Raw genomic sequence first — 13002 nt, 5'->3', positions numbered from 1 at the left:
GAGTTTGCTTTTCGCTGCCTATGCGGTGCGCTAGGCGACTGCTACATGATGAGTTCATTCGTTCCGACGCTGGGATGTCCAAACCCTCCGAAGACACGAATATCGTCATTCCATTATGTGGAGTTGCCCGTTCACCTAAACGGAAATCACTGGGGGTCATCTTTGCTAGATTGGCCTATAAGTAGGAAACGCCCAGAATCACACCGTACTAATAAGAACCCTTGTGTGGGACGGAATTTCTAGCAACAATGGAAGCCATTTTCCATGACACAATGGCTAAATTTTTACGGAACTGGCATCATAAGACCATGCAAACTACTGATTTTCCTGTCGTCAAAAATGGCGTGTGGCTCGATGCGCCAACACAGCCAGATGGATCTTCATGCGGAGTGTTGTGTATCATCCAAACATATGCAGCACTCAAGGATAACACCATTTTTGCTAACGCAGCCGTTACATAAGACGATGTCGCCATCATGCGACTGCGTATCTTGTGGATAATATCGATGCAGCCAGAGGTGACTACGAAGTCAAATAAGCGAGCGAAAGCGGTAGAAGCGACCGGTCAGGAACTGTTTTCAGCGTTTAAAATATTATATGAACTCGTTTGTCGTCTTAACTTTGCTACGTAAACGTCCTTCTGCCTCCTTTATTGCATATGTAATATGTTTACAAAGCCTGATCATGCAAAATACTGCAGCACTCCTCAAGCGCCACAGCATACGATACAACGTATCTGACGTCGTGAGCAGAAGCCCCGGTTGCAGCAGCTAGACGCATTGTATCTTGCTTTTCGCGTGCGAGTATAGCACCAATCGCCTCATGGAGATCCATTAGCTTTAGCGAAAACTCGGAAAGTCTCTCGAGCTTCTCCCCCAGAAACTCGATTTGCTGCAGTCGAGACCGTAGCAGCTCCTTGCACATCCTGGCGCGGGTTGCGTCGGGTGACCTCGTCGCCAGTTGAATGCGTCCGGTCGGTGCTGGCTAGATCGCTCATGGAGCCAAAGTGGACTTGGTCACCACGAGTCTTTTTTTTTCAAATGATAAATGAGCACTCCTAAATGTGAATTGTGTGAATCAGCGTAGTGGTAACTTTGACAATAACGGTAATCTATTAGACCCTGGATATTAGTTTACTGAGCTGTGTTGCTTTGACACATTTTTTAAGTTGTTCCTAGTGTCATAAGGGGAAGATGTGTTGCGGGAAGAGCTGGCGTCCTGTCGCCGGTGTGTTGTGGTGACGTCGTTCCCAAAAATTTAACAAAAGTACCACCCACGGAGCAGTGCTGGTAAAGACAGTCTGATTAAAGACACTTGTGACGTTTAAGCAGCTAATACAGGTTTTACCGGTGTAAACCCGTATTAACGTGGTGCGATGCGTAATTACCCTTCATATAGCTAACTTGATTTAATTGAAGTAAGGGAAATGGTCATTTAAGTAGCCCATTTAGAGCAGCTTGCACACTTTGGTCGATATCTTCGGGAGGAATAGTCTAATTCAAACGTTACTTGCGACATCGAAAAGAGCGGCCACACAGCTATTTTGGTGATTTTTTACTGAGTAAATGCTGAAGTTTTGTTGCGTTTGTGGGGCTTGCAAGTTGGGCGCTACGTTTGACGGACTTGTCAGTTTAGTAGCTTAATTTCGTTAAACTGCTCGATTTGTCTGATCGATCCAAGAAGGCTAAGGGTTAGGGAAAGATATATCTGTGTCAAGTCATATTTTCACCACTTCCGTATTATAAGCAGTTTATAAACTAAACTCATGCCTCTACCACAGGAAGCGGCGCAGCCAGCCTTCCTCCATTGACAAGCTGCTGCGCCATCTCGAGAAGGACGTGGCGGCTTACGGGGTGCCTGACCTTCTGCCTCCCTAGCACATAGTCTCGGAGGCTTTCTTCTGCATCTTCTGGTAGCATGGAATTCGGACGGGCTTGCGAGGAATCCCTTTCCGAGCTAGAGCGACGTACTTCTAAAGCGCGCTATTGGGAATCTTAGTTTTGTCGCTCGTTGCCTTCGTAGTATGCCCCGAAAGCACCTCTTGAACGGCAGCGTCAAGTTCTGCGTCGTAATAAGGTGCGCGAAGCCTTTCCTTCTTTGCAACCATCACAGCAAAAAGGGGAAACAGACTTGATTAGCTCGGTGGGGTTGCACTCATGGAGGTTGACTCCTTGGAGTGGCCCATTGAGCTCGACTCGTTTGGGCTTCCCTACTTAAGAATCCTACCCATGGGACGAACCTTATAAAGATAAAAAAAACTCATCCTAGAAGGACTCCTTACTTAAAATACTAATCAAGTTCTGTCAATGGAAGAAGAGAAAAAAATTCACGCTAGCAGCTCGAGCTGCTTCTTCCCGGACGCATCGAGCGCCGTGTCGTTCTTTGAGCTCTGAGCTCTGTGCTTGAGCTCCTTGGGTGCTGATCGACAAATGTCCGGATTTGCTGATCGTCCCCCGGTTCAGAAACACCGGTTACAACTCGTGGCTCTGCTCACTCGTACTTAACCGAGCACTTTCGGGCTTGGAAATGGGCGGGAGATATCCAGATATAAAGTGCTTCAGGTTTTTACTTAGACAGAGCAATTGTAGTTTTGGCAAATCAAATCAGCAATAGTGTAGGTACATTGACGATATTGGCTGAAAAAGGTCGGCTGCTAAACTGGCAAAAGCTACTAAATTGACCATTTCCCTTAGCAAAAATGCTTATCCTCCCAATGGGTCTTATATTTGATAAATTACAGTGTAAAGAGCGCTAAGGGTACACTGTACCGTGTCTAATGCACCGTTTAAATACCAGTTGAGCTTTAGACAGTCTTTTGAGGGTTTTACACGCGTTTTTATGATCAGACGTATAAACACCCACTGTCACCACTGCACAGAGATCCTGCCAACGGCAGTCAGCTTTGTGCGTCAATACTCGGGACGGCCGCAGAGCAAAATGTGGTGCTGGCGAGACGGTGCCGAATTGTATGTCGATTTTTCCGAGCAAATACCGGCTCCGATCAGGCTGCCGACTTCGGTAGATCGGGCTTTATGGCCAACGTTTAATTGGAGCTACAACCCTTGGACCATCGACCAGCAAGGCAGGGTCCGCACAGCTAGGTGCTACAGCAGGATTAAATCGATCACGTTGGCGAAGTTATCACTTGAACGCATCAGTGTGATGCGGTACAGGTTGGAAACTTAAGAGACCGGATAGAGAGGAAACTTACCACACGTTGCCGAAGCTGCGGCCATGGGCACTCGCAATTTTATTGGGAATACCAGCACTAACAGGCGCAGACGAAACTGCGCTTCCCAAGACTCTTGGGCTGCGCAACGCGCCAGATCTCGTCGAAGTCGCACCCGACAAACGAAGGATATGCAGTGGGAGTAGGGGTGCCGGTAGCTGTGGAGTCATCAGAAAGGATCATCGTGCGGCAGGCCGATAATGGGATCACTGGAACTTGCATGAGTGTCAGCCACACGGGATCTTCGTGACTGATAATGCACTGTTGATATAATTTAGTCGGGCGGATAAAGTGGTGTTTTATGCTCATCCGAGCATCCACCGATTCCCATGGGCTATCACGGACACCAGATCAAGCGCTAACAACGTGTGAAGACCAAAGAGACAATTTTTAACTTGTGTCGAGTACAGCTGGATCAAATGTAAATCCCGTGATTAAACGGCTCATGACACTGGCAGAACGATCACAGTCGATTCAGGCTTTTCAGCACCAATCCCCGGCAGCGCTTTGGAAGCACAGAAACACTATCACGGAATATCAAGAGTGGGTGGCCTATCGGGCAGCAACAGCGCAGCTCTATTTGTACCATCCAGGAACGTGCGTATCCAGTGCATGCTGCATGCTCCCGCAATGCCAAACTACCAAGGAGACGCTGGATCACTTTTTGTGGGACTGCATACTAGCACAGGCGAGTTGATCAATAATTCAATCGATGTGGACTGGGGAGAGAATCACACTGGACCAGTACCAGCGATATTGCGTGGCGCAACAGATCTTACTTACTACGTCGGAGACGATAAAGCAATACGTGCTGCTCAGCGAAGAGGATGTGATCACTGAAATGGAACAAACGTGAAGCGGGATTTGGTCGGTTATGTGTAAATGTTGTTTAACACAGCTATGGCTGCAGATTAACGACACAGTCCACAATGGAGCCGAGTTGACTGTGGAAGAAGCGGTGGCCAAACTTCGCTTGTCTGTGATGCGTCATTCAACGGCGCTCGCCACGCGCAAAAGGCGCCAGCTGCATACAAAACTGCGAGGGGCGCGGTTCCTACTCTGTATCGAGCAGCTTGCCCGGCCTCCGCGAGAGTAAACCCAATCAGAGAGGGGTTTAAAGCAGTCCTGGAGCCTTATAGGACTACCGGCGCTGCTACAACGGCTCACGATATTCCAGAGATCTTGGTCGTAAACTTTATAATATACTACCTCTGGTCCGAAATAATGGATAGTTTTATTTAAATGTAATTAAAACCCAATTCAGCAATTCTTATCAAAATCTGATTAGTCCTGCAGGAGCGCGTATTCGCCAGCTATTGGCAGGTCGTTTAATTGGCGCTGAAAGCGAGCTGGGGTCGAGCTACAACTATTTGAATAGCCGGCCACCCTCTTCCTCATTTTTCTAGTACCCGCTCAGCTACCACTACGCTCTATCAGTACTCCCCGACTTTCTTTGGTCAACCTGACCGATTGCCGTCGCCGCTGCATCATCGACGAGCTTCTAAGACTCAGTATTGACGGAGATCTACGTCATAGAGCAAAGGCGGACGTCTCAAGAGACTTTAAGTGCAGTCCGTCCACTATTGGCAAAATCTGGACCCGCTATTGCATCAGCGTCACCCCAGGGGTAGAAGGAAGGGAATGGCAAAGTCGCATCAAGGAACTTTCCGGTAGAAATAGGAAGGACAGGTCGAAATGCATCGCGCGTGTAACGGGGTACGTAGCCCTAAGTGTACCCTTTGTTTCATGAAGTGTGACACGTCATATTCCCGGATATTTGGTACAAGGTACCAAGGTCGTCCAAAGCCAACCATTGGCTGGTGACATTGCATTTCTATAGGTGACTTATAGTTTGTATTAAACCCAAGCTTTATGTACCTATAAATATACTCAGTTTACAATCTACCTTATTTAGGTCACTCCGCTCTCTTTTGAATAAAGAGGGGACCTGTGAACTGCCGTTCACTGAGAGTTTCTATACTCTCGGAAGATAACTTCCTCTAGCGCAAGGTGCTGTGTGACCCCGTCACACTTGGTAGCACTCGTAGTCAATCCACGCCACCGCGGGTAGACTACCTGAACCTCTCCGAAGTTCGTTGCCATGGATAGGAACGACTTCTCCCATATGAACGACTCTCAGTTCGAGTCGGTTCGGAAGATGGCAGGCATCTTCGGGATGGAGGCCCTGCAGAGCCAGGTGGTGTCAACACCGGCCGAGCAGCTCGAGCGCGTCAATGGGTTTGACGCGTACGAGCAGGGGCTCATCGCGCATGTACGGGAGAACCTGCAGCCTCCGGCGGCGGAAGCCAATTGGCCTCACCCGAAGCCAATACGACTGAAGGTTAAGTTGTATGAAGGGAAGGAAGGCGAGAACCTTCACTTCTGGGTCCGAGAAGTAGAGCTCGCGATGGACGCGGCTCTGATCTCGACCGAGCAACTTCGTGCTGCTATTGCACTCTCCAACCTTAGCAACCGTGATAAGAGTTGGGTGTACACACGGGAGGCAACTTCCACTGGATGTTTCACATCCTGGGCTCAGCTGTGTGAGCAGCTCCGAGCCACGTTCCTCCCGGCAAACTACGAGTGCCGCCAGCGTTCACGCTTCCTCTCGTGCAAACAAGGGAGGCGTGAACTGCACGAGGATGTGCAGGGGATACGGGAGCTCACGGATTCCCAAGTGGGAAACCCACTCAACGAACACATCAAGACGACTGTGTTCATGGACAGCCTTCGAGTGGGCCCCGCACGCACTCAGCTGTTCCGGGTGCAGTCAAGCACCCTTGAAGAGGCGATTCAAGTGGCTCTTCAACAAGGGTACAGCCATCGCCAGGCGCGTACGCCGGCCTCAGCATGGCCTGGGAGTTCTTTGTCGGCTCCCAGTCGAACAAGCCCCAACGGACCGGTTCCCATGGAACTCGGGTCCGCCGAACAGCGTGACATCCGCTGCTTCGGCTTCGGGAAGGTGGGCCACTTCAAGCGCGACTGTTCCGCGGAAAGACTCCGCAGACGGTCCTTCCCCAAGCCCGTCCTCAAGGGTCGCTGGCAGAAGCCAGGGTCCCGGGGACAGGGGAACGCCGGGAACCAGTAGAGGCGGGGCGCCCTACTGGGGAAGAACTAAGTCTTCGTGATGGGTGCGCGGGTGGCGCGTACCATGGGGACATAGCCCCTGAGAGTCTTCGCACTCTCGAATCGGCGAAGAGCAGCGGCGGATTGCTCGTAGTACACGGATGTGTACGGGGATACGATCATCCCTTTAGAATATTGATCGATTCTGGGGCGTCGAAGAATTTCGCACGCCGTCAGACGGTTGCTCGTAATAGCAACAAGTTGTCCAATGCTTTGAGAGAAAGCAAGGGCAACGGGACGGTGTCAGTGCGACTGGCTGACGGGAAGGTCGTCACTGTCCCCAACGTCCAAGTGGATCTGGCCGTCAGGTTTGAAGACTTTGACAGCCTCGAACAGCTCACTGTTCTCGATATGGATCCATATGATATGATCCTGGGCATGCCCTGGCTTGAGAAGCACGAGCCCTATGGCAAGGCAATCGGTGCCACCCACCCTGCGCAGTCTGACAGAGCATTGGTGAGTCATGTTCCCACCTATGTCAGGATCCGGGGCGCCCGCAAGGGCTGCCAGGGTACCAAAGCATCCGGCAGATGTTTGGGAGTCGTCGACGGATATGACGACTCCAAGGATATTTTTATGGTGGCAGCGCCCGGAGGAGGCGCTGGCCAAGTGGGTAACTTAGTTCCGCAGACAGCTGGAGCTGTCACGAACACTGAAAAAAGTGTGTTCAAGGTGGGTAACAGAGTTCCACTCACAGTCGCCCAGACCTTAACTGAAGAGGAAGACGTCGGATATGCTTCCTGTGTGGGTAACACAGTGCCACACACGGTCGCCCAGACCTTAACTGAAGCGGAAGGCGTCAAACACGCTTCCTGTGTGGGTAACATAGTGCCACACGCGGTCGCCCAGACCTTAACTGAAGAGGAATGCGTTGAACACGCTTCCTGTGTGGGTACCACGGTACCACACGAGGCCACGAGTGCCTCGGATGTCGGAGCGCCGACATCCCCAGACGTGGGTAGCAAAGCTCCACGTCACGGTCACCGTCGACGACGACGTCGCTTCAAGCGACTCGGAGTCCAGGGCCCGAGATCCTCCGACAAGGCCGGTGGAAGAGTGTTATCACATCTTCGATGGCGAGACCGGTTTACCCGTCAAGGCATCTGGTGTCCACTTGGAACCGTTGCCAGAGGCTGCAAAGATACTGAACCTCGAGGAAATGACGGTCAAGTCTTTCCTGGCCAACCTCAAGGCTGAAAAGGTTGCCGAGATGGTGCTCGTGAGACCTGAGACCACTCGGGAGGAGCTGAACTCCTCTGGTCCGGACGAGAGCGTTCTAGAAGACCTAAACAAGCAGCGTCAGACGCGCTTGGGTTCTGAGATCCTTAAGAACCCCAAGGATATGGTGTATCCTTTGGTGACGGAGTATGCGGACGTGGTGAGCAAACACCCACCGACCCAGCTTCCACCGGATCGAGGTGTACGGCATGAGATTGATCTCGTGCCAGGCACAAAGTGATGTGTCACGAGGCAATGGCCTCTCCCGCGCGAACAGTGCAAGGTCATTGATGCCTTCTTCGCCGCGAAAGCGAAGGCAGGCATGGTGCGGAAGTCGAAATCCCCGTACTCGACGCCAACTTTCTGCGTTCGGAAGCCGAACGGAAAGTGGCGTCTAGTTCATGCTTATACAGTAACAAGCTGAACAACGCGACGGTGCCGGCATAAACACCAATCCCACGAAAGGATGTGTTGCTAAACAACATGGCCGGAAGCGTACTGTACAGTGCGCTGGATTTGGTAGACGGATACTACCAGATCCTGATGCGAGAGAGCGACATCCCGCTCACCGCGGTAAGCACTCCTTTGGGAGTGGCCCGTCATGCCGCAGGGCTTGTCTAACGCCCCGGCGACGTTCAATCACCTGGTGACGCAGTTGTTCCGCCCTTTGCGTACCTTCGTACAGACGTACTTCGACGACATCTCCGTCCATCGCCGTGCCGAGGGAGGCAAGACGGCCATGGAGGTGCATTTGGGGCACCTCCGTCGAGTGTTGGACGTGATGCGAACGAACAAGCTCTACGTCAACATCGACAAGTGCGTCTTCGCTAAGCTCTTGTCGGGCCTCCTTCAGAAGGACGCCGACTGGTGCTGGGAGCAAGAGCACCAGGATATCTTTGACAGCATCAAGGCCAGTCTCCAAGAGGCCCCTGTCCTGGCCCTGCCGGACGAGACGAAGCCGTTTAGCGTTGTCTGCGATGCCTCCGACTACGTCATCGGGTGTGCACTGCTGCAGGCCGACACGGATTGGACATGAACGAGTTATCTCGTTCCAGTCCAGGCAGCTCAAAGCCGCCGAGCGCAACTACCCTGTCCACGACAAGGTGCTCCGTGGCAAAGAAATATGCCCTTGTGAAGTTTCGTGTTCACCTTCTGGGCTCCCGGCCCTTCGTGATCTACACAGACCACGCGTCCTTGAGGACGGCGACTAACTCGCCTCACCTCTCCCAAAGGATGGCAAGGTGGCAGTACTTCTTCGCGGAATACAACTTCCGCGTCGAGTACAAGCCGGGCAAGCTCAACATGCTTGCGGACGCCCTCTCTCGGCGTCCTGACTACGAGTTGGCCCACATCACACGGGTGACAACGGATCTATATGATCGGATACACATGGCGTATCGGGACGATGAGGCTGTCGCGCCTATCGTCAAGTCTCTCACGGCAGGAACAAGCGTGAAGTCCGACTGGCTCTCGTCGCGACAGCGCTCATTGTGGTGTAGTGATTTCTCCGTAGTTACGGATTATCACCCGTCGACAAAGACGTGACACCGCCCAAGATGTTCAAGCAACGAACCCTCGGTCATGTGATGTACGGAGACGCCAAGGTGCAAGGGACTCGACGGCGTCACTTCCGAACTTTCAACGAGTATTGGATACGGCCATATGTCACTGAATCCAGGCTGTTCTTATTATTAATAATGGACTGGCCGGATTCGCATTCAGCGGAGCATCTATTGTACGAACTCTCAGTGGCGGTTGGGAAGAGTTCGCGGAAGTTTCAGCGACTCTTGGAAGGCACGTTCACCGTCTGGGACAGGGAGCGGACCGTTAAAGATACTCATGCGACGGTGCAAACGACGCTTGACGTGCAAGAAGATCCATAACGGATCATTGTTCACTTGATATTTGTATACTTGATTAGGACTTCTTATTAGGAATAGACCCGGAAGAGTAAGCTTAAATACAGAACAGAATTTCCACTCAAGCACACAGAGCGACGTCCGGCTTCAAGGTAAGCGTCAGGTCAAGCTTGTTTGAGTGTGTTATGCCTGTCGGTGAACTCAAAGCTCTGTAGCGAGAGGATAAGATAGAATCACTACAGTTGATTAAACCCACACTCTTATGGTGGTGTTGGCCACTGACAGGAAGAGCAACACACTACTAATTTAGGAGCCGACACGCACCAACTGTTTGGTAGTCAAACCCTGATCATATGCGCGGAGCACCTGCAAAGAGGACTTCTACACCAACTCAAATGAAGATACCACCAACATGGATCCGACATTATATGTAGAGGTTTATACACAGCGTGCATTGACGGCTCCATAGCACTTTGAAGCAATCATAACTGGAGGTATTTCTATGATTGTAGTCGTCACTACAGAGCTTTAGGAAGTTGGATCATTTGAAAAAGGCTAGGTAATGCTTGTATGACGTCAAATACAAAGATGGTCCGTGCCCACTCAGCAAGTTTGCTAAGTTTCACACAATTTTTTGCAGCACAGAATAACGTGTACATGCACTATGGATTGGGCGTGGTGTGTCTGGGCTAGGTGCTCTTATGGTGTAATGGCTAGCACTCTGGACTTTGAATCCAGCGATCCGGGTTTAAATCCCGGTAGGAGCTTGGTTTTGTGCGGCGTTGCAAGCATAGTATGTAGCGATGGCGCCAGCTGTCGCGTGGGGTTTTAGGAAAGCGTTTGAAATTTTGTTTGCGGATTGGCGAGCTAGTGCTGGTCTTATGGTGTAATGGTTAGCACTCTGGACTCTGAATCCAGCGATCCGGGTTCAAATCCCGGTAGGACCTCGTTTTGCACCGCTCCTACCGGCCCCACAACGCCCCAGTTGTTGCTGCGTTGCGCACCTGCCACACGCTACAGCCGCGTCACGTTGTGTTGCCGTGGTGTGTTGTATCGTGTCCCGGCGATCCGCTGCCGATTTAAGTGGTAGCTGCTGCTCTGGCAGAGCTCACCAAGCCTAACTGCCGACTTCGCTGACTGCACTACCAATTCTCCAAGACAGCCAGAGGGCTCATCATAACACGAAGAAATGCGACGTCAAAGCGAGTAGCAACCGGATGGCTCGAGGCGGGGATTGAAGCAAGCCTGGTGGTGAAAGAAGCATGCGAGCATGGCCGTAGGTGTAGGAGCACGATGAGGTTGTGTCGTGAGCCGCAATGACGATCCAGAACCTGTACCCGCCCTATAGTTCGACAGTATGAGTAAATACTGAAGCATTTCTAGTTACGTAGAGTATGTGTAGTCGACAACAGAGTAATGTGTGCGCAACGTGCTACGTGTAACGTTAACCCTGCTAATCGAACGACAAAGACCTCAGGATATCATCGTTGACAGTACTTGAGTTTTTGCATTATCCTTATTCAATGAGAGCCCGCTACAAACAATACGACGCCATTCTAGCGACGAGAGACTTTAAGAGAAGCAACTCTTGAGAGTCACGCGAGAACATGAGAGAACTTACTGATGTTGCCCAGACCCAGTACAACAGACCACACGTGCCAGACAATAACCACCGCCCACCTGGGGGCAGAGAATTCCAGAACGGAGAGAATTGAATTAATGGCACTTGGATTCCTGGAGGCCACCCCCGATTTGTTCCCCTGGCTTCCCTCAAGCAATTGAGGGTTTCGGAACACCTGGGGGACCACACAAGAACCCTTTCTCTCCCCCTGGATTCAAATTTCTTCAGGTCGTACGAGTTGCTCCAACGCTTGTCCGTCGGGTCTGGCATCGTGTAGAACGGACGCACAGCCAGCGGAACTTGTCGAGGATGTAGAAGTTTGTGTCGTATTTCTCCTTGATGAGACGACCCAGCCACTTCTCTTTCTCTGTGCTCAGATCGTCTTCAGGTCAGCGCCAGTCTCCTTCAGCATCCTGACACCTTCCTAGGAGTTGATGATAAGCGACGGCTTGTTGTACTTGAGCGGCTCGAACGGGTACTACTCGTTGATAGAAGCCAATTCGTTGGCGTAACGTTTCTTCAAGCCATCGAAAATGTAGATGTACAGGTCTGAGAGCACCTACAGCACCTTGTGGTAGTGCGCCTTAATAGTCATCTCCAGATCCAGACCCACGAGCTCGCACATGTGACGGTGCGTGTTCGAGGTCTCAGCACGGAAGCCCGGGCCGATCTCGAACACGCGCTCGAGACTAGCAACATCACACGCCATATGCTTGTACGTCTGCGGACTCTGAGCCAAGGTAGCGTCCTGGTCGAAGTACTTGAGTGTGAAGTAGTTGGCTCCGCTCCCCGAGGCGCCACCGACCAGTTTACATTCCACCAACAGCCTTGAAGCATGTAGCTCGATGCTTAGCCACATTCGCTTTTAAAATCACTACACCGCAACAGCAGGTAAATTTGCTATGACTATTGCGGATGTGACTTCCGAGGGTTTCTCGTCGTGTCGAAGAAACGCAAGGCCTTGCACAAATTGCACTTTAATCGGACTACCGATTCTGGATGAACTCGTTCGCGATGTCGCTTCACGTTTACATTCCACCAACAGCCTTGAAGCATGTAGCTCGATGCTTAGCCACATTCGCTTTTAAAATCACTACACCGCAACAGCAGGTAAATTTGCTATGACTATTGCGGATGTGACTTCCGAGGTTTCTCGTCGGGTCGAAGAAACGCAAGGCCTTGCACAAATTGCACTTTAATCGGCCTACCGATTCTGATGAACTCGTTCGCGATGTCGCTTCACGTTTACATTCCACCGGCAGCCTTGGAGCATGTAGTTCGATGCCTAGCCACATTCGCTTTTAAAATCACTACACCGCAACAGCAGGTAAATTTGCTATGACTATTGCGGATGTGACTTCCGAGGTTTTTCGTCGTGTCGAAGAAACGCAAGGCCTTGCACAAATTGCACTTTAATCGGCCTACCGATTCTGGATGAACTCGTTCGCGATGTCGCTTCACGTTTACATTCCACCGGCAGCCTTGGAGCAGGTAGCTTGATGCCTAGCCACATTCGCTTTTAAAATCACTACACCGCAACAGCAATTAAATTTGCTATGACTATTGCGGATGTGACTTCCGAGGTTTTTCGTCGTGTCGAAGAAACGCAAGCCTTGCACAAATTGCACTTTAATCGGCCTACCGATTCTGGATGGACTCGTTCGCGATGTCGCTTCACGTTTACATTCCACCGGGCAGGCTTGGAGCATGTGGTTCGATGCCTAGGCACATTCACTTTTAAATCACTACACCGCAACAGCAAGGAAAATTGCTATGACTATTGGGGATGTGACTTCCGAGGGTTTCCGCCTGTCGAAGAAACCCAAGGCTTGCACAAATTGCACTTTATTCGGGCTACCCGATTCTGATGAGATCGTTCGCCATTGCGCTTTCCCGTTATAATCTACCGGGAAGCCTTGAGCAAGTGCGTCGAGGCCCAGGCCACGATT

The 13002-nt window shown here is 51.2% G+C and overlaps 1 protein-coding gene across 1 annotated transcript; it reads right to left on the bottom strand.

Annotated features, from left to right (window-relative positions):
* Window positions 1–10629: 10629 nt before the first annotated feature.
* PITG_03807 (aspartyl-tRNA synthetase, putative) lies at window positions 10630–11912 on the bottom strand (the record flags this gene model as incomplete). Its single annotated transcript, XM_002906804.1, has 3 exons — window positions 10630–10774; window positions 11342–11425; window positions 11617–11912. 3 exons carry the CDS (start codon window positions 11910–11912, stop codon window positions 10630–10632), a joined length of 525 nt encoding a protein of 174 aa, XP_002906850.1.
* Between the last annotated feature and the right edge of the window lie 1090 nt (window positions 11913–13002).

Source organism: Phytophthora infestans, genomic scaffold, assembly GCF_000142945.1.
Source record: "Phytophthora infestans T30-4 supercont1.4 genomic scaffold, whole genome shotgun sequence".
Lineage (NCBI taxonomy): Eukaryota > Oomycota > Peronosporomycetes > Peronosporales > Peronosporaceae > Phytophthora > Phytophthora infestans.
This window is presented reverse-complemented; position numbering and strand designations above follow the sequence as displayed.